Raw genomic sequence first — 22830 nt, 5'->3', positions numbered from 1 at the left:
CTCTCTGTGAAGAAATACTTTCTGGTGTCGCCATGAAATTTTCCGCCCCTGAGTTTGAGCGGGTGCCCTCTTGTGGCCGAGGGTCCCTTGAGAAAGAAAATATCATCTTCCACTTCGACACGTCCTGTGAGGTACTTAAATGTTTCGATCATGTCTCCCCTCTCCCTACGTTCCTCAAGAGTGTAGAGCTGCAATTTGTTCAGTCTCTTTTCGTATGAGAGACCCTTGAGCCCCGAGATCATCCTGGTGGCCGTCCGTTGAACCGATTCAATTCTGCGCACATCTTTACTGTAATGTGGCCTCCAGAATTGCACACAGTACTCCAGATGAGGTCTCACCATGGCCCTGTACAACGGCATTATGACTTCAGGCTTTCGGCTGACGAAACTTCTATTGATACAACCCAATATCTGCCTTGCCTTAGATGAAGCCTTCTCCACTTGATTGGCAGTTTTCATGTCTGCACTGATGATTACTCCTAAATCTCGTTCTGCTGAAGTCCTAGTTAAAGTTTCTCCGTTCAAGAAGTACGTCCTGCATGGATTTCCGCTTCGGAGGTGCATGACCTTACATTTCTTAGCATTGAAGCCTAGCTGCCAGGTTGAGGACCAACTTTCCAATGTAAGCAGGTCCTGCGCCATATAATTCTGTAAACTGCATTCACTTACTATATTACATAGTTTGGCGTCATCGGTGAATAGTGTTATTTTACCTTGAAGCCCTTGAGTCAGATCCCCTATGAATATGTTGAAAAGGAGTGGACCCAGGACCGAGCCCTGCGGCACTCCACTGGTCACCTCTGATGTTTTAGAGAGGGTACCATTAACCACCACCCTCTGAAGTCTGCCACTCAGCCAATCATTGACCCATGCAGTTAGTGTCTCTCCTAACCCCATCGATTCCATCTTGCTTAGCAGCCTGCAGTGTGGGCACTGTCAAAAGCTTTACTGAAGTCCAGGTACACGACGTCCAAAGACTCTCCCAAGTCCAACTTTCTTGTTACCCAGTCAAAGAAGCTGATGAGATTGGATTGGCAGGACCTACCCTTGGTGAATCCATGCTGACTGGGATCCCGAAGATTCCCTTCATTCAAGATCGTGTCCAATTTGCTTTTAATTAGTGTTTCCATGAGTTTGCACACTATTGATGTGAGACTCACCAGTCTATAATTCGCAGCCTCTGTCCTGCAACCCTTTTTATGCAGAGGAACGACATTAGCTAATTTCCAGTCCAGGGGAACTTTCCCCTTACTTAGGGAGAGATTGAATAGCTCAGCCAACGGTTTCGCCAGGACATCGCTCAATTCTCTGAGCACTCTTGGGTGCAAATTGTCTGGTCCCATGGCTTTGTTCACCTTGAGTCTTGCCAGTTCACTGTAAACTTCACCTGGTGTGAACTCAAAATTCTGAAATGGGTCTTCTGTGCTTTGTGTTGCCTTCAACTGCGGACCGTGTCCCGGTGCCTCACAGGTGAAGACTGAGCAGAAGTATTCATTCAGTAGTTCGGCTTTATCGGAATCTGCTTCCACGTAACTAGGAGCCCAGTATTGGAGACCGGACTGCTTATGCTATACAGGAGCCAAAAGCAGGGCAGGTTTGTCTTCAGCTGGCAGGACATTGAGGCCACACTATGATCACCCAAATTTCTAATCTCGGTTTATATTCGAGTCAACCATTTCATCCCCCACCCCCCACCCCTTTTTGGTGAGAAAACAGTTACCTTGGTTTATGTTCGAATCGGTTTATATTTTAATGTATAAAGTAAGAAGTATGCTGCAGAGAGAAGGTACTTTTCTTTACGTGCAGGCAAAAAAACCTTAGCCAAATATCTCAGAGAGCGGAGTGTATGCATACAGGAAAGAGAGCTTTTCCTGATACAGTGTTAATTAGAGAGATAGAAAGCACAGAGCTAAGGAATAATTAGATGAAGGTGGATGCACATTATTAAAGACAGATCGATGAAGTATAACATGATAGTTGTCAGCAAGCACACACACAGAAAGAAAAAAAAAAAGATATGTTTCATCAGTCACCAGCATTCAGAATTACATACACACAGAAAAGACATTCATACTTGGGGAATTCCATTGAAGTGGAAAGATCTCATGCAGACCTCAATGGAAGTCCACTGGACATGCAAAATCAGCAGGAATTTTTATGGTTTTGGTCCCATTGCCCACAATGGAAAAGCACAGTTACTTACCGTAACAGGTGTTATCCAGGGACGGCAGGCAGATATTCTCAACATGTGGGTGACGTCACCGACGGAGCCTCCTAGCGTACGTTTTCGCAAGCAGACTTGCTTGAAGACCTTCGAGCTTGCGCACGTGCCCCTCCCGCCTGACCTAGGGCATGCGTCTCCACAGCTTGGCCTCAGTTCAGATAGCTAGCAAAGAAGCCAACCACGGGGAGGTGGGTGGGTTGCGAGAATATCTGCCTGCTGTCCCTGGATAATACCTGTTACGGTAAGTAACTGTGCTTTATCCCAGGACAAGCAGGCAGCATATTCTCAACATGTGGGAGACCTCTAAGCTAACCAGAAAGGGATGGAGGGAGAGTTGGCAATTTAGGAGAACAGATTTTGCACAACGGACTGGCCAAAATGGAGAGAGCATCCAGACAGTAGTGTGAGGTAAACGTATGAACCGAGGACCAAGTGGCAGCCTTACAGATTTCCACAAGCGGAGTTGAGCGGAGGAAAGCAACAGACCTTGTGGCATGTGACTTGACCCGGCAGGGAGAGACCAGCCTGAGCGTACCAGAAAGAGATACAAGCGGCCAACCAGTTAGAAATGGTCCACTTAGAAACAGAGCGACCCAAGCGATTAGGATCGAAAGAGAGGAACAGCTGGGGAGCAGAACAATGAGGAGCGGTGCGCTTCAAGTAGAAGGCCAGCGCACGCTTTCAAGCAAGAAAATGCAGAGCCACTTCTCCAGGGTAAGAATGGGGCTTCGGAAAAAACACAGAAAGAACAATGGATTGGTTGATGTGAAACTCAGAAAAATCCTTAGGCAAGAACTTAGGATGGGTACGGAGAACCACCTTATCATGACAACAGTGAAAGATGGGTCCGCCACCAAGGCTTGAAGCTCACTGACCCAACAGGCAGAAGTGAGAGCAATAAGAAACACAACCTTCCAAGTAAGAAACTTCAAGTGAGCCCGTGCAAGCGGTACGAATGGGAGTTTCATCAATTGAGCAAGGACCCTGTTAAGATCCCAAACCACAGGAGGAGGTTTAAGGGGCGGATGAACGTGGAAAAGTTCTTTCATGAAGCGGGAAACTACAGGATGAACAGAGATAGGCTTCCCGTCAATCGGCTGATGAAAAGCAGCAATGGCACTAAGGTGAACTCGAACCGAAGAGGACTTGAGTCCAGAGCCAGTCAAGTATAACAGATAATCCAGGACAGCAGATAAGGAGGCAGATAGCGGCTCCTGCTGCCGAGTAGCACACCAGCAATAAAAGCAGGTCCACTTCTGATGGTAACATTGGCGAGTGGACTCCTTCCGAGACACCTCCAGGACGTCCAGCACAGGCTGGGAGAACTGGAACGAAGGCATTAAATTTGAGGAACCAAGCCATTAAATGCAGAGACTGGAGATTGGGATGAAGTAGAGAACCCCAACTCTGCGTAAGCAGAGAAGGAAAAACAGGCAGAAGAAGAGGCTCCCTGGAACTGAGTTGTAACAGAAGGGAGAACCACGACTGCTGGGGCCACTGAGGAGCTATCAGGATCATGGTGGCACGCGTGGACTTGAGCCTGATGAGAGTCTGCAGAATCAGAGGGAATGGAGGGAACGCATACAGAAACAGGTTCGTCCAATCCAGCAGAAAAGCATCCGCCTCGAGACTGAGAGGGGTGTATACCCTGGAGCAGAAGCAAGGCAACTTGTGATTGAGGGTGGGACGCGAACAGATCGACGACTGGAGTCCCCCAATGAGCAAACACCCGACGCAGGGTCAAGGAATGGTTGGACCACTTGTGAGGCTGCAAAAGACGACTCAACTTGTCCGCCAGACAATTGTGCTGGCCCTGAATGTAGACCGCTCGAAGGAATATGTTGCAGCGGATGGCCCAATCCCAGAGCCACATCGCCTCCTGGCACAGGGACAGGGACCCCGTGCCCCCTTGTTTGTTGATATAATACATGGCAACCTGGTTGTCCATGCGGACCAGCACCACTCGGTCGCGAAGCAGGTGACAAAAAGCTTTCAGGGCGAGGAAAATTGCTCGAAGCTCCAGCAGATTGATGTGACAAAGGCGGTTGGCACTGGACCAAAGACCCTGAGTGTGAAGACCGTCCAGATGAGCCCCCCCCCCCCAAGCATAGGCCGACGGGTCCGTAATGAGGACATTCTGCAGAGGGGGAGCATGAAACAGAAAACCTCTGGAAAGATTGGAAGAGAGCATCCACCAACGGAGAGACTGTTCAACAAAGGAGTCACGACAATGAGTAGCGAGACAGGATCCCGATCCTGGTTCCATTGGGACGCTAGAGTCCATTGAGGAATACGGAGGTGAAGTCTGACTTGTACCTTCAGCTGTAAAAGCAAGCAATCTTTGTGTTTACTGCTGAGGCCATCAGATCCATCTGTGGATTACCCCACTGCCGAACAATGGTGTTGAACATTTGAAGGGAAAGCGTCTCAAGAGTCTGCCAACTGAGAAGTTGACCTTCACATTTTTCACTCCTGCTACGTGTGTGGCCGAGCAAGCCTGCAGATGAGCTTCTGCCAACCAAAAGAGGAGTTGAGTTTCTAGACATAATAGGGCGCTTCTGGTGCATCTTTATCTATTGACCTAGGCCACCACTGTCACATTGTCCAACAAGACTTCTCCAGGGCCTGCAGCATTAGCCAAATGGCTCAGAGTTCTAGGCAATTTATGGATCACATCTGCTGAGCCAGTGACCAATAACCCTGAAGTACGTGTCCATTGCATTGACCCTCCCCCCCATAAAGACTGGCATCAGTTGTAAGTATCTCACAGGAGAAAATGTAAAGAGACATGCCTCTTAGAACATAAGAATTGCCGCAGCTGGGTCAGACCAGTGGTTCATCGCACCCAACAGTCCGCTCATGCGACTTCCCCCAGGTCAAAGACCAGTGCCCTAACCGAGACCAGTCTCAACTGCGTACATTTTGGTTCAGCAGAAACTTGTTTAGCCTTGTCTTGAATCCCTGGAGAGCGTTTCCCCTATAACAGACTCTGGAAGAGCGTTCCAGTTCTCCACCACACTCTGGGTGTAGAAGAACTTCCTTACGTTTGTACAGAATCTATCCCCTTTTAACTTTAGAGAGAGTGCCCTCTCGTTCTCCCCACCTTGGAGTGTGAACAACCTGTCCTTATCTACTAAGTCTATTCCCGTCATTATCTTGAATGTCTCGATCATGTCCCCTCTCAATCTCTTTTCAAGGGAGAAGAGGCCTAGTTTCTCTAATCTCTCATTGTATGACAACTCCTCCAGCCCCTTAACCATTTTAGTCGCTCTTCTCTGGACCCTTTCGAGTAGTACTGTGTCTTTCTGTACGTGGACCAGTGCTGGACACAGTATTCCAGGTGAGGGTGTACTATGACCTGGTACAGCGGCATAATAACCGTCTCTGATCTGTTTGTGATCCCCTTCTTAATCATGCCTAGCATTCTGTTCGCCCTTTTTGCTGCCACCGTACATTGTGCAGACAGCTTCACTGACTTATCGACTAGTATTCACTAGTACTCCCAAGTCTCTTTCCTGGGGGGGGTCTTTCCAAGTACCACCTTGGATATCTTGTATTCATGTGAGAGATTTTTGTTACCAACATGCATCACCTTGCATCCACGTTGAACCTCATTTGCCATGTCGCTGCCCATTTCTCAAGCGTGGTTATGTCGCGTTGCAGATCTTCACAATCCCCCTGCATCTTCACTACTCTGAATAACTTCATATCGTATCGTCTGCAAATTTAATCACCTCACTCGTCGTACCAATTTCCAGATCGTTTATGAATATGTCCAAGCACCGAGCCCTGCGGCACCACGCTGGTGACGTTCTTTCAGTCAGAGTATTGTCCATTTACCCCCACTCTCTGTTTCCTATCCGCCAACCAGTTTTTAATCCACGTGAGTATTTCACCCTCTATTCCATGGCTCGCAATTTTCCGAGGTAGTCGTTCATGCGGAACCTTGTCGAATGCCTTCTGAAAATCCAGATATACAATGTTGACCGGGTCACCCTTGTCTATCTGCCTGTTTACTCCCTCGAAGAAGTGCAGCAAGTTCAAAAAGCAAGATCATCCCTGAAAGGACCTCTGCATTGCTTGGCCTCTCACATAAGGGCAAAATCATCGAGAGCCTTGAAAACTTCCACAATCTGAACACCGAGCCATCCAGGGTCTGCTATCCAGCAGGGCCTTAGGGCAATGGTCCATAACACTGGCCATCAGGTCATCCAGACTCTTGCCAAAGAGCATCTGCCCCTGAAAGGGAAGCCTGCTTTAGAGACTAAAATTCCCTGCCCACTGTCTCTCCTTTTGGGCAGGTTACCTGCGGCTAGCCACAGGTAACAGCCACCGTGTCATTCTCTACCACTGCTCACTTTCCGCAATTTTGAAGCACAATGTGTACTGCTGGAAACTAACCTCTATTTTCCCATACACTCAACGTTTTGATATTCATGATTTAATGATTCACAAGCATTTTCAGGAACCCTAGTACTGTGAATAATGAGAATGGACTGTACTTGCACAAACAACCACTGTTGTACCAAAAATGTTAATGCACCATCAGTTACCCCTGCCACAGACTTGGTGTAATTGTTGGTACATTACAGTTGCAAGGGCATGTATAGTTTACAGATGCCCTGCCCATGCTCTGCATAAACATTACCATGCCCCCTAGCACTTACAAGCCAAACTAGTTACGCTTGCCTTTACAGAATGGCGCATAACAACACACTTATAAAATTGCCTCCATAAAGTGGATTAAATCCTCCTCAATTCCATGCTATCTTCTGCTCTGTTGCACCTAGGAACTGTGCTGCAGTACCTTTCAATGAAGAGTTTTCCTCCAAAATGCTACATGACACACGATCCATAAGTTCAATACAGGACACAACATCAATATTGTTGTGCAGTGAACGCAAATGCATAATTTAAATGACTGCAAAACCCGAAAACTATCTATGCAGTGTACAATCAGGTTCAGTAGATATTTTTACCCCTAGAAGGCTCACATTCTAGGTTTGTACCTGAGGTAATGGAAGTTTAAGCGATTTGCTCAAGGTCAAACGGAGCTGCAATGGGATTTGAATGGACTCCCCAGCTCTCAGTTGACTGCTGTAACCATGAAGCTAATCTAGACGTTTATGAAATTGTACCTACGTCCAGCAATGCTATCCACTTAATGGCACCACTGAATTAGACATTTCAACCTACTGGGACATCTTTCTATATGTTTAAGATACAAGTTATACATCAAAGTGACACTGCCCCCAAATATCCCAAATCCCTCCCCCTTTCCAAATGAATAATTCTGCTGTATAATTATTTGTATGTTCAAAATTATCCATTCAAACCCAGGGATTTTTTTATTTTATTAAAAAAAGGAACTTATGTAGTTGTCCCCACTGCTACCCCTCTGTAGTACTTTTGAATGTCAATCTAAATACATGTCTCTTCCATTTACCTTCACCTTTTCTCTTTCACAACCAACAGACACAAGCAAAGCTCACACCCGAACTTTGTTTCTCCACCAGTTAGAGGCTGTAAATTTAAGTCATCACCAACATCTTCTCGCACATCAAGCAGCATTATGGGGTAAAGACCTTGAACAATTACTCGTGCCTACTACCTATGGAGAATTCAGGAAACGCCTAAAAACACATCTGTTCCTGAAATACTTAGGAAACCAACCTAATCAATCTTAATCCTCAACAAACGTTTGCAAGAACTATCAATCAATAAGTCTGTACTTGTTTATTCACTCAATCTGTAACATTTCTAATCATTGTAAACCGCATAGAACTTCACGGTTCTGCAGTATATAAACTGTTATTATTATTATTATTTATGCCCCTTCTGGTATTCTTGATGGAGTCTGGTATCAAACGTTCATTACCATTTCTCCTGGAGCTTATTTGATGTTGTGTTAACGCATCAAAGTGTCTAGATTGGTCCTGAAAGACTGAAAGGCTTCTTCTATCTTGAGATGAATGCCGACCTCCTTTTCTGCCACATAACATATCCTTTTGCCCACACATGTTGGAATGGTCTCTATCTAATAGATTTTGGAGAAATAATACATTGCAATTAGATTTCAAGAAACAAATCTTTTGAATGGTATTAAATTGTGTAAATGTTCTCAAAAATCAGAGGAGTCGCTATTCAGCGTGGGTTAAGTGGGTAGGAAAAGCTCCTGCCTGCTTAACACATGCTGAGCAAGCTAGCCACTTAATCAGGCAGTGCTGATTAATTTAATCAGCTCCGACCCCTGCACAGGCAGTGTGTGAAGTCAAGAAGGAGTCAGAGGTAATACAAGCACTGTATATATTCAATGGTAATGCCTGTGTAGCTAAATGGGCAGATAGTAAGGCAATCCTACCTTTGACTGCTTGGCTATGTAGGTGACGGTCACTGGATACCAGCTAATACCTGCATAACTTCCAGGTCGGCTCATGAGCCCAGATATTCAATACTACTATTACTATTTATTATTTCTATAGTGCTACCAGACACATGCAGTGCTGTACATTAAACACACAAGGTCTGGCATTAAATATCTGCCCAAGGATGCCAATGGATTAAAAAAAAAACTCTGACCACCGCAAGCTGATTATCATCCTCAGGAATTCTGCAAATCAGCCAAGAAAAAGTGATTAGTAAACAAACACTTTTCAGCTGGGGCTTTCTGTATTAATGCATAGCTACTGCAGTCCTAGATGGAGTAAATAATATTTTACTGAAGCACTAGCTGTACAGTACACCCTTATTGAAGAACTTTATTCTAGATGGCTTTTTGCTAGGGATGTGCATTTATTAGCCCACATTCAGTTATTTGGGCACCTTAATGTTAGTGCTCACAAAATTGATTGCATATGTGTACACTCAATTTGCACGTTAAAAATGGTCTAATGCAAAAAATTTAAACAAATCTGTAAAATTGATTCCAGAACTTGGAGACACAGCTGAGCTCCTGCTCCTAGACATCCTTTGAACATTTTTTAAAGCGTTTTGAATTGTTCCCTGAGCAGCTGTTCTACCTAAATCTACTTAAATATGACATCTGTCAAACAAAACAAGGTTGAAGTGTCTGGAGGAAAAGCTAAAAGACAGAAGGCAGAGCCATCTACACCTTCTAAGGCTATGCTACCTTTGGATGCCCTTGATATGACTGAACTGATAGAGGATATAAGAAGTATTAAGGCAATGGTTAAAGTAAATACTGATCAGCTGGCTGAAATGAAAGAGGAATTGGCAAACTTATCACAGAAGATGGAAGTGGTAAGCAGCAAAGTGGGACAGTTAGTTACAAGAATTGAAAAACTTGAAATGAAACAGGTACAGTACAATGTAATAATGATCATAACAACCTAGAAAAAAGGATGGTGAATATGGAGGATAGGTCAAGGAGAAATAATTTAAGAATATTAGGTTTGGCTGAGGGGATTGAAGGAAAGATGCGGTAGCCTTTCTGGAAGAAAACATACCAAAGATGTTCCCCATTAAATTTAAAATGCCACTTGAGATTGAAAGGGCACACAGAGTGCCAGGCAAAAGGTCTAATGTGCAGTCTGGTCTTAGACCATTGATTTTCCGTGTGCTGCGTTTCCAACATGTTTTGGAAATTTTATAAAAATTGCAAAGGAAAATAGAAATTTAATGTATAAAGATTCAAAGATCCTTTTTGTTCAGGACTTCGCAAGGGAAACTGCAAACAGACAGAGACAATTTTTAACAATGAGAACAAAATTACAGGAGCTGGGAGCAAGATATGGCCTTTATTACCCTGGGTTCATGCGAGTTACATACAAAGGTAAAAGTTTTCAATTTGAGGAGCTGGAAAAACTGAAAGAATTTTTAGAACAGCAAGAAATACCAATGCATTGAATTAGCTGTCCTATGAGTTGTGGAATAGAATAAGAAGATTTGTCTCATACACAGAATCGGATTTTATGTTTTATTTAGATGTCGGACTGGATTTAGTGGACATGAATTTTATTTGAATTAAATAATAATAATAACAGTTACTTTAAACTTCCAACTGCAGTGGATAGACTTCCCCGAGGACAACATAATTATCTCAGGAAGCCTTGTGATTGGACAAAAATCGATCTCTGACTTATTCTCAGCAAATGGCAGTTTAGAAGTGTGCTTCCTTCCTTCCAATAGAGCATCCTCCAATTAGAACAGACGTTTAGAAGATGGATATGTCAGGAGAAATGATAGGGAAAAGTTTCAGCCACTGTTAATTGAGTTCAGACAATGTAGATCAAGGGTGTCAAAGTCCCTCCTCGAGGGATGCAATCCAGTCGGGTTTTCAGTATTTCCCCAATGAATATGCATGAGATCTATTTGCATGCACTGCTTTCACTGTATGCTAATAGATCTCATGCATATTCATTGGGGAAATCCTGAAAACCTGACTGGATTGCGGCCCTCGAGGAGGGACTTTGACACCCCTGATGTACATCAACGAGTGACAATAAGAAAGATAGGAGTTGAAAGGAGAAGTTTTCAGCCACAAGAATCGATTGGAAGTGATCAACCATTCCAAACCACTATTCTGCCCCTTTCACCAATTCCCGGGTGGCGTGAAGACAAATTGCCCCTCTACATAGTCAAATTGCTCTCTCAAAGTTCCCTTCATGAGCTAAGATGTGAATGCCTGCTTTATTTCAATTAGTATCAATGGTCTACTCCACAAATGGCTCTGTTCAGAGCCTTTCATTAACTCCCAGAAAGGGGAGGGTAACTGCTCCAACTAGCTGATTACTATTTTCCACTAGCAAAGGATTACTATTTTCCCGATCACAAAGGAATCGCGCCAACGATGTGCAGACAATCTGCCCTTCTACATAGTCATAGTGATCTCTACAAAGTTCCTTCCTGAATTCGGAGGAGAATGCCTGCTTTATTTCAACTAATGCTTCTACATCTGAGGGGAGTTTTCACATCCCTAGAGGGCTTGGTTTAGAGCCTCTTATCAACTCCCGGGCGGGGGAGGGTGTCTGCTCTCACAACAAGTTGACTTTTATATTCTAACAGCTGCTGGAATTAAAAAAGGAATCACACCTAGGAATAAAGAGGAAGGTAAAGGAAAAAAGGAAGAAAAAAAAAGGAAAAATCTAACTTGTTGTTATGTCGCTGTGGTGTCAAGGGATCGTGCAGGTGCCTGGAGCAACTTTTCTTGAATGCTGTACCCTGACACTGCGGCGTGTAGAATTCTATATTATATGTGACTCGTGCTACTGATAACAGGATCACGGAGCTCTGAATAAACAAACACTAATATGAAGGAGGAGACAGTTATGAGTTGACTGGTCTGATCCGATGGGGGAAAACAATTGGCAGAACTGAAGATGAACTATTAGAAAGCTGAGGAATCGCTTGTAGAACTGGCTTCAATGCAGACTTCTTTTGGCACATTGGATGAAACCATAAAGATAATAAATAGGCATGAAAATGCAATTGAACATGCGATTATTCTGAAGATTGAGCGAGCGTATGCTGTCCTACAATATCATTGATCCGGACAATGAGAGAGAGAGGAATTCTACAGGTTAAAAGATTAAAGAGAAACAGAAAATCCTGAAAGAGAAAGCAGAAGTGGAATGGGTAGCATGGATTTTATGTCCACTAAAGCTAGTTTGATAATAAAGATAAAAATTGATTGGCTTCGTAAAAGGAGCCCTATATTTATATCTGTAGATGTCAGGAAAATCATAATTAGTTTTTCATCTGTTAGGTTCTTTTAATTAATATTACATGACTAGTGGTTGGATGAGGGATTTATGAGAGTATAATTACTTAAGCAACTCTATAAATTTCTGTTATTAATATAAATTATCATAGTATTAATTTTTGGTAATTTCAGAATTAAATTAGAATTATTTTATTATATGTAATATTTAAGTTTTTATTGTATTGTTATTAGATTATAGGGTGGATGTTTAATGAAATTTTTTAAGGGGAATTAATTAAGATGCCTGGAGGGGGGTTGGGGTTACTTGTCTATATGTACGCTTTCAAGTTGTCAATTTTTTGGGGGGAGGGTGGGATGAAGTGGGGGCAGGGTGATTTTATGGTGGGGGTGAGGACATGTATTGATCAAAGGGTGTTGTTAGGTATAAATGTAACTAAGGGATATGTCTTGTGGTACCATTTCTTTTTTAATACAGCATAATGAATCGGAAAATATTTTCTCTAAATATCAATGGTCTCAATCATCCGATGAAGAGGAAAAAAACACTTAACTTCTTAAAAAAACAAAATGTGGATATATACTATATACAAAAGACCCATTTAAATACCACGGAAGTAAAAAAGTTAAAAGGTGGATGGGTAAAACATTGGGGTTTTTTTTTGCTCCTGCGGTGGGAAAAAAAGCTGGGGTTGTCCTTTTAGTTAGTGGAAAATGTATGGCTACATTCAAACTGATGTCTGCGGATCCCACAGGGAGATGGTTGCTAGTGGACATGAGCTTGGGGAAAGATATTCTGAAACTTGTTAATGTCTATGCACCTAATTCAAATCAAAATATATTTTTTTAAAACTCTTCAACAGTTGATTCTACCACTAGCTGCTTCTAATTTAATAGTGGCGGGGAACCAATGCAGTTATACATAAGATATTGGATTTAAAAAACTTAGTAAAATACTAAAATCTATAGGGCTAGATAATTAGGTACAATCTTGTGGTTTAAAGGATATTTGGCGAATTCTTCATTTTAATGACTGGGAATTTTCTTTCTGCTCCCAGATACATAAATCATTTTCTAGAATAGACTATATATTTGTATCAGATCATTTATTGCAAAAGGTTACAAAGGCCGCCATAGATCCAATCATTTTGTCAGATCAACCACAGACTACAAAACTTTCAAAAAAGAAACAAAAACCTTACTCTTCAAAAAACAGATAAAACCAATATAACTTTACCAATAAAATCCCAATCTCCACCGGCTTTAACAATCCTCTCCTTAGATAATTAGAATATGATCTTTTATAATCTTCTGTATTAAGATCATAACAATTCTTATGTAATCCGCCTTGAACTGCAAGGTAAAGGCGGAATAGACGTCACCAATGTAATATAATGTAATCATGGTGGAATTTGGATTGAATTGAAAATGGATGAACAAGACTATAGTAGACCTGTCTGGAGATGCAATAATACATTGCTTGCAGATTACAACTTTATTGAAGAATTTCAATCAAAAATTACTGAATACTTTCATCTAAATGCCTCAGATGAAGTCTCTTTAGAAACCTTATGGGATGCTTTTAAAGCTACTATGAGAGGACAAATAATTTCATATACAGCACACATTAGGAAACAAATTAATAAAGAATTTTCTAATTTGGAACAAAATATTAAAGACTTGGAAGCACAATTGGCCCTGAAATGAGACCCAACTACTCTGCAGGCCCTCTTAAAAGATAAATACAGTGATACCTTGGTTTACGAGCATAATTCGTTCCAGAAGCATGCTCTTAAACCAAAACACTCGTATATCAAAGCAACTTTTCCCATAAGAGTTAGTGTAAACTTGAACAATTCGTTCCACATCCCCAAAAACTTAATTACCATTAGGGACGCCTCCACCGCTGCCTCTGCCACAGACCCATCCACGCGGCCCCTCCAATTCTCCTCCTCTGCTGCTGTTCACTGCCACTCACTGCGAGTGGTGCTGGCTAAGCAAATGCCGCCACCGCAACAGAGCCCGACTGAGAATCTCATGAGAATCTCGGTGAGGATGAGATCCAGAAGGCCTTGAGCTTGCGCAGATGCTCAAGGCTCAGCAGCAGACCGGCGGCAGGCACTTTTATCACCGGTGGTGCAGGGGTAAGGACAGGGCTAGTCGGGGAGGGGGGGTAAGAGGCGATAGAAACGCCGGTGGCCTCGGGGGGAGCAATACTGTTGGTTCCCGCAGTCGGGTCGAGTCGGGTGGGGGCTCGCAAATCGAGTCAATGCTCGGTTTACGAGTCAAAAGTTTGCTGAGTTTCAAGTTTCAAGTTTATTGACTTTTAATATACCGACCATCAACAAGTATCTGGCCGGTTTACAATAAAAATTTTAAAAACAGATAAATAATTTAAAAATAGTGAAAGTGCACACCAAGGACGTTAACTGGACAGACTTGAAAGTGAGGGAAAAAGGGAAAAGGGGGGGGGAAGTTACATGTTAGAAGAAGAAAGAGGAAAGAGGGTAAAACATATGGGGTGGGATCGCTTTATAAAAGTGGTTGGCTGAATAAGAAAAGAAGGAAAAAAAGAAGAATGAAAAGAAAAAAAAAATGCTCTAAACACAGGAAAAGGCGTCGCTAAATAAAAAAGTCTTCAGGCTTATCTTAAATTTATCAAGTTGTTGTTCAAATCGGAGTAGCTGTGGCATAGCATTCCACAAAGTTGGAGCTAATACTGCGAAGTTTATTTTCCTAGTGTAAAAGAAATCTTTTATGGAAGGAATTAACAAGCGTTTCTGATCTGCTGACCTCAGTATATGTGTTGGGCATTGTGGGATGAGAAGCTTATCGAGATATAAAGGCTGGTGGGAAAGTTTTATTTTAAAGGTGAGCAGAATGGTTTTATAGGTGATACGGTGTGTAATAGGGAGCCAGTGTGCTTCCTTCAAAAGTGGAGTAACATGGTCAAATTTGCCGGGTTTTATAGATGAGTTTTATTGCTGTGTTTTGAATTAATTGTAAGCGTCAGATTTCTTTTGGGGGGAGTCCGTTGTAAAGAGAGTTACAATAATCTAGGTGGGAAATAACTAAAGAATGAATTAAAATTTTAATTGCATTTGTGTCTAGAATCGAAGTTAGGGAACGAATAAGGCGAAGTTTAAAAAAGCAAATTTTTGCTACCAAGCTGATGTGATCATGGAAAGTGAGATCTTTGTCGATAGTAACTCCTAGTAATTTTATTTTTGATTCCATTTTTATAGGAATGGATTTGATAAAAATCTTGCCAGATAGTCTCGCTGTTGTTGATTGGGAGTAAAAGACCGCAGGATTTGGCTGTATTGAGGGAGAGTTTGTTTGTGTAAAGCCAGTCATTTATTGCGTCCAATTTATCGTCTTGCAAAACACTCGCAAACCGGGTTACTCGTAAACTGAGGTTTGACTGTATAAGTACAATGAGCTTTCCTCTCAAATGGATAGGAAAGAGCTGTTCTCTCAGCAGACTTTGTATTATGGAAACTCAAATAAAGCGGAAGAGTATTAGCTAACTACCTTAAAGCTAAAAAAAGGAAAATAAAAATTGTAGCTATCACAGATGAAAATGGGCACTCAATCTCACATTGAAATTATCTTAAAACAATTTTTGAAATATTATAAAGAGTTGTATTCTTCCGAGCCTTATTCAAATAAAGAACTAGAAGGTTTAGAATTTTTAAAATTAATTAAGGGACCAAACATTCCTGAGCATATAAAGCACAGTTACTTACCGTAACAGGTGTTATCCAAGGACAGCAGGCAGATATTCTCTACATGTGGGTGACATCACCGACGGAGCCCCCTAGCGGACGTTTACGAAGCAGACTTGCTTGAAGACCTTGAAGCTTGCGATTGGCCCACGCATGCGCACGTGCCCCTCCCGCCCGGTCTAGGGCATGCGTCTCCTCAGCGTGGCCTCAGTTCAGATAGTTAGCAAAGAAGCCATCCATGGGGAGGTGGGTGGGTTGCGAGAATATCTGCCTGCTGTCCCTGGATAATACCTGTTACGGTAAGTAACTGTGCTTTATCCCAGGACAAGCAGGCAGCATATTCTCTACCTGTGGGAGACCTCCAAGCTAACCAGAATGGGATGGAGGGAGAGTTGGCAATTTAGGAGAACAGATTTTGCAAAACTGACTGGCCAAAATGGCCATCACGCCTGGAAAAAGCATCCAGACAGTAGTGCGAGGTAAACGTATGAACCGAGGACCAAGTGGTAGCCTTACAGATTTCCTCAATCGGAGTCGAGTGGAGGAAAGCAACAGACACCGCCATTGCTCTGATCTTGTGGCCCAAGACTCTACCCAGCAGAGAGAGACCAGCCTGAGCGTACCAGAAAGAGAAATAAGCAGCCAACCAGTTAGAAATGATCCGCTTAGAAACAGAGCAACCCAAGCAATTAGGGTCAAAAGAGAGGAACAGCTGGGGAGCAGAATGATGAGGAGCGGTGCGCTTCAAGTAGAAGGCCAGCACACGCTTACAATCAAGAGAATGCAGAGCCACTTCTCCAGGTGAGAATGGGGCTTCGGAAAAAACTCAGGAAGAACAATGGATTGGTTGATATGAAACTCAGAAACAACCTTAGGCAGGAACATAGGATGAGTACGGAGAACCACCTTATCATGATGGAAGACAGTGAAAGTTGGATCCGCAACCAAAACTTGAAGCTCACTGACCCAACGGGCAGAAGTAAGAGCAATAAGAAACACAACCTTCCAAGTAAGAAACTTCAAGTGTGCCCGCGCAAGCGGTTCGAATGGGGGTTTCATCAATTGAGCAAGGACCCTGTTAAGATCCCAATCCACAGGAGGAGGTTTAAGGGGCGGATGAACGTGGAAAAGGCCTTTCATGAAGTGGGAAACTACAGGATGAACAGAGATAGGCTTCCCGTCAATTGGCTGATGAAAGGCAGCAATGGCACTAAGGTGGACTCAAACCGAAGAGGACTTGAGTCCAGCGCCAGTCAAGTGTAAAAGATAATCCAGGACAGCAGATAAGGAGGCACACAATGGCTCCTGCTGTCAAGTAGCACACCAGGAAGAAAAGCGGGTCCACTTCTGATGGTAACATTGGTGGGTGGACTCCTTCCGAGACGCCTTCAGGACATCCAGCACAGGTTTGGAGAACTGGAATGAGGGCATTAAATTTGAGGAACCAAGCCATCAAGTGCTGAGACTGTAGGTTGGGATGAAGAGAACTTTGATTCTGTGTAAGCAGAGAAGGAAAAACAGGCAGAAGAAGAGGCTCCCTGGAACTGAGTTGCAAAAGAAGGGAGAACCATGGCTGCCGGGGCCACTGAGGAGCTATCAGAATCATGGTGGCATGCAAGGACTTGAGCATGACGAGTTTTCAGAATTAAAGGGAATGGAGGGAACGCATACAGAAACAGGTTCATCCAATCCAGCAGAAAAGCATCCGCCTCGAGTCTGAGAGGGGTGTAAACCCTTCAGCAGATGTGGGGCAACTTTTGATTGAGGGGGGACGCGAACAGATCGATGTCCGGAGTCCTCCAATGAGCAAACACCTAACGCAGGGTCAAGGAATGGATGGACCACTCGTGAGGCTGCAGAAGACGACTCAGCTTCTCCACCAGACAATTGTGCTGGCCTGGAATGTAGACTGCTTAAAAGAAAATGTTGCGGTGGATGGCCCAACCTAACGGATTAGCGGTATATAAGAAATAAATTACATTACATTACATCCCCCGTCTTCTTAGGCACCAGAAAGTACCGGGAATAAAATCCGGTGTTCCACTGATCCAGGGGAACCTCCTCGACCGCTTGAAGGCGGAGAAGGGCCTGAGTTTCCTGCAGAAGGAGAGGCAGCTGAAGCTGAGCAGAAGGAAACTCTCTTGGAGGCAGGTCCGGGGGTACGTGACTGAAGTCAAGGGAGTACCCTTCCCGGATGATAGAAAGCACCCAACTGTCAGTGGTAAGACTTTCCCACTGGGCATAGAAATGATGGAGACGACCCCTGATCGGGAGGTGGGAAGGCTCCAGGAGGAAGGGAGCCCAAGGCTCAGAGCGGAATTGTCAAAAAGATGGCCCAGTCTTCGCTAGAGCCGGCGGCTGGGCCTTAGTTTGTCCCTGCTGCTGTTGCTGCGGCCGCTTTGAAGGAGGCCGAGAGAAGGCAGGAGTAGATTTCTGTGGGTACCTCCGGAGAGGAATTTTGTATTGCCGAGCTGGAGGGGCCTTTGGTTTAAGCTTCACCATAGAGGCGAAGGACTGTTCATGGTTCGAGAGGCGCTTGGTGGCCGCTTCGATGGAATCATCAAAGAGCTCAAAACCCACACACGGGAGATTGGCAAGACGATCCTGTAGATTCTGATCCATATCCACAATCCGGAGCCAAGCGAGGCGACACATGGCGATCGTAAAGGCCGTGACCCTCGATGACAACTCGAAGGCGTCGTAGGTCGCCTGAAACATATAAAGATGGAGCTGGGAGAAGGTCTCCTCAAGGAGATGAAACTCCTGACACCGAGAATCCGGCACAGCTTCCCGGAATGAGCGGAGGGCATCCACACAGAACCGGAGGTAGGACGTGAAAATGAAATTATAGTTGAGGACACAATTCACCATCATTGAGTTTTGATAAAGACGGTGACCAAATTAGTCCATCGTACGGCCCTCCCTGCCCGGAGGAACGGTAGCGTAAACCTTCGAGGGGTTAGACTTCTTCAAGGAAGATTCAACCACCAAGGATTGGTGAGAAAGCTGAGAACTTTCAAACCCCTTAACCGGGATCGTCTGGTAACGGGACTCCAACTTGGAGGGAATGGCTGTGACCGCATATGGGGTCTCCAGGTTCCGAAGAAAAGTCTGCCGAAGAACCTGGTGCAATGGTAATCGTAGCACCTCACAGGACGGATGATCAACACCCATTTCCGCCAGGTATTCCTGGGTATAACGGGACTCAGACTGGAGGTCCATGTTCAAGGCCCTACCCATGTCAGAGATGAAACGAGTAAAGGAGGAATTTCGAGAAGAAGACACATCCTCCTGAGGAGACCCCGAGCGAGATCTGGGGGCAGCCAAGAAAGAGGGAGAAATTTCCCTCGAATAGTAAGCCAGGGCCTCGGAGTCCCGCGAATGGGAGATCGAAGAGGTTCAACCAAAGTGTCTGGGGGGGAATCGAGGAATGACCCCGAGCAAGTGGACCGGGAAAGACCCCGGAGTCCGAGGAAATAGCTGGCGAAGCCTCGGAGAAGATGGGGCAAAGGAAAATTCCTCCACCGGTTTCGAAGAAGACCCCTTAGAGGCTGGCAGCTGCCTCAATGGGGAACACACACAAGAGTCCAACTCGAGGACAAGCGTGTGCCTGGAAGGTTTCGTGGTCGGAGACCTGCCCCGATGGGGCGGAGAAGACCGGAGCTTCTTAGGAGGGACAAGCCGCGAAATAGTAGCGGGGGGAAAACGGGCCCCTGGCCTGGACCCCCAAAAAGTCACAGGTGACTCGGGGGATGAAGAATCGCTCGAGGGAACCCGGCGAGTCTTGCGGGCAGGGCCTCGAGATACGAGGGGACGCTCAGGCTGGTCAGACTGAGACTGGGTCAAGACCGAAGTCAGAGGCGTCGAAGTTGGGACCACTTGGCTCACCACCGAGGAAAGCTGCGTGGTAAGTATAGCCTCAAGCATGGCACCAAGACCAAAGGTGGTTGGGTCTTAGGTGTAGCAGTGCGCTCCTTCGGGTGTGACCTCGAGGAAGAGTAATCCCTACGTGAGGAGGCACGCTTAGAGTGATGTCTCGAAGACGCCGACGAGGCGGCACTGACATGAGACTCCGAGATAGGCTTCTTTGCCGGCACGCCTGAGGAGGAAAGAGGAGACTTACCTGGGGCTGGAGTAGCAGGAGGAGCCGAGGCCGACGGGGACTTCGAGGCCGAGGCACCCAATGAGGGCGCTGAGGCCGAGCTCGAGGCCTGTCCTTCAGGATCGATGGGGCCAAACAGTTGGAGAATCTTGGCCACCCTCCTACGAAGAGCCCGCGGTTGCAAAGTCGCACAACAGGGAAATGACTCAGCGCAGTGTTCAGCACCCAGGGACTCCACACACCAACGATGAGGGTCGGTGATGGAGATAACCCAGTTGCACTTAGTACAGTTTTTAAACCCTGAACGAGGCCGGGAAGAAAATATGACCGCGGCCCCGCGAGGCCAGACGGCCAGAGCGGAAACCCGGTCAAAAATATACGAACTGAAAAAAAACGAAAAAGAAAGTAAAACAAAGATGCGGGCACAGCGACTCAACTGAAACTAATCAAACAAGCCATGGAGCAAGAGGGACAATGAGATCACGCGAAGCAAGGGAGCAGTGCTTCGGCTCCGCAGAAAATAGAACTGAGGCCACGCTGAGGGGACGCATGCCCTAGACCAGGCGGGAGGGGCACGCGCGCATGCGCGGGCCAATCGCAAGCTTGAAGGTCTTCAAGCAAGTCTGCTTGCGAAAACGTCCGCTAGGGGGCTCTGTCGGTGACATCACCCATATGTAGAGAATATGCTGCCTGCTTGTCCTGGGATAAAAGGAAGTCTTGAGGAGCCTATATCATTGAAAGAATTACAAGCATCGTTGAAATCCCTTAGAGTTGGATTCGCTCCAGGTGGTGATGGTTTCACTGTAGAGTTTTACAGATCATTTCAAAATATCCTATTACCTCATCTATTAAATTTATATCAGGCTCAACTGACTAAAGGTTGCATTACAGGTACTATGGCAGAATCTCTAACTATTGTTTTACAGAAGCCAAATAAAGATCCTACATTGGTTTCTAATTACAGGCCTATTTCTTTGATAAATGTAGATGGTAAAGTTTTGGCTAAGTTATTGGCTTTGCGCTTGGCCAAGGCTCTCTCCCTTATATTATTGGTATGCACCAAACAGGGTTCGTTGTTCAAAGACATTCTTCAAATAACACCAGGCTGGCTTTTCACATGTTAAATTTAACAAAAGCCATGGATGATCCGGCCTTCTCTGTATCTTTGGATGCAGAGAAGGCCTTTGATCGGGTGGAATGGACCTTTATGTATCAAGTAATGGATTGGTTTGGTATTGGTTCAGCATTTATACAAATGATTCAAACCTTGTATAGTTCCCCTTCTGCCAGATTATATATAAACTAGTGTTTAAGCCCGTTAGATTAACGGGTGCTAGAATATATGTGCAGACTTAAGAGTTAAAACAATTTACTGTCCGTCTCCTTGGCTACTGTCTGTCTATCTGTCTCATTGGCTGCTGTATGTCTCTCTCTTTTTTTCCTATCTCTTTCCTTTTGTGTTTTTCTGTCTGTCTCCTTGGCTACTGTCTGTCTATCTGTCTCATTGGCTGCTGTATGTCTCTGTCTTTTTTTCCTATCTTTCTCCTTTTGTTGTTTTTTTTCTGTGTATCTCTCTCTCCTTGTGCATTTTTTTTCCCTTTAAATCTGTCTGTCTAGCTCCCTGTCCTTTTGTGTGTTTGACTACTACCTTCTATCTGCTTGGCCAGCCTCCTGGAAATGAACAGCCTCACTTTCAGCCACGATTCCTTCATCTGCCAATTCCTTTATTCTGTTTTCTTCCAGTGACCTTACAGCTTCTTGTTCCTGTCACTCAGAGACGACGACACAGAACCTTCTGTTTTGCCTTCCTTTTCAGGACTATCTGGTCTCCGGGCTCGCCCGCCGCGGCCAGCAGCTGCCGACAGCTGCCGCAGCCAGCAGCCGCCAACAGCCACCGTGCCGACATCCGCCTCAGGGGGGAGAGAGAGAGAGAGATGCGCGCGCATGCGCACTCCTACCTGCAGTGCCCTACAGCTCACGGAAAACGGGAGCACGCAGATGGGAGTGCACATGCGCGGCTTAAGGTTTTATTATATTAGATAATACTTTTTCAGAGCGTTTCTGTCTGGAGAGGGGAGTTAGACAAGGATGTCTGTTATCTCCTTTGCTGTTTGATATTTTCTGGAACCCTTGTTATTAGCTATTCAACAGGCAGAAGAGATTCAGGGTATTCCTTACGCAGGTCGGGAATACAAGGTCTCTGCTTATGCAAATGACATATTGCTTCATTTGAGGACTTCTGAAACAACCATTCCACATTTACTAGATTTGATTGAAAGATTTGGAAAATTTTCAGGATATAAAATAAACTGGAGTAAATCAGAGATTCTTCCGCTTAATGTACATTGTCAAAAAGGTTTGTTAGACTCATTCCCTTTTCTATGGAAGGAAGAGGGTATAAAATACTTAGTAATTTGGATTTACAAAACGTTGGCAGAATCGATGAAAGCAAATGAAAAATCCTTATTGTTAAAGATTGCAGAAATATGTGAACAATGGAACCCATTACATTTGTCTTGGTGGGGGAGAGTTCAGATGGCAAAAATGATGATTTTGCCTGTGGTTTGTTACCAAATGGGTATGTTACCAGTGTTTTTTCAGGGGTCCTTTTAGAAAAAATTAAATGGTATTCTTATAAAATTTATTTGGCTGCGGAAAATAGCAAGAATTGCTTTAGTATCCTTACAAAAGCCAATTGTGGAGGGTGGGGTAAATATTCCAAATTTTTATAGGTACCATCAAGCCTATATAATGCATCAGGATATGTATTGGGTCCTCCCTGAGCTCATGTAAAATCTTTCAGACTTGTTAAGATTGGAATGACAACTCCTGTCTCCATTGAGATTGTGTCACGTTTTGAGTGTCAAGATGCCTAGGTTGTATAAAGACAATAGAATTTGAATGGACACTTGGAAGACATAAAATTACTAATTTAACAGATATTCCAATTCATAAATCCACTTCTCAGTCCCTTTGGTTGAACTCCAAGATTCAGATTGGCGGGTTTAAGGTAATCTGGAAACACTGGATGAAGGCGGGCATACGTACTTTAGATGATGTAATATCGGACGGAAAGCTGCTTGAGTTTTCACGACTGC

General features: G+C 44.4%; 1 protein-coding gene across 4 annotated transcripts in view; it reads right to left on the bottom strand.

The window, feature by feature from the left end:
* Window positions 1–22830, bottom strand: part of LOC117353586 (NFX1-type zinc finger-containing protein 1-like) — a 299791-nt gene that overhangs the window by 221900 nt on the left and 55061 nt on the right. For 3 of the 4 annotated variants that reach the window (XM_033929706.1, XM_033929705.1, XM_033929707.1), the window contains one exon: window positions 8102–8260. The exons of the other annotated variant lie outside the window; for it this stretch is intronic. In XM_033929706.1, coding sequence (XP_033785597.1) covers window positions 8102–8260 — 159 coding nt within the window. The remainder of the gene's footprint in view (window positions 1–8101; window positions 8261–22830) is intronic. 4 annotated transcript variants of the gene reach the window in all.

Source organism: Geotrypetes seraphini, chromosome 2 (genome assembly GCF_902459505.1).
Source record: "Geotrypetes seraphini chromosome 2, aGeoSer1.1, whole genome shotgun sequence".
NCBI classification, from domain to species: Eukaryota; Metazoa; Chordata; class Amphibia; order Gymnophiona; family Dermophiidae; genus Geotrypetes; species Geotrypetes seraphini.
The sequence above is the reverse complement of the archived record's forward strand: the minus strand, read 5'-3'. Positions and strand labels throughout refer to the sequence as shown.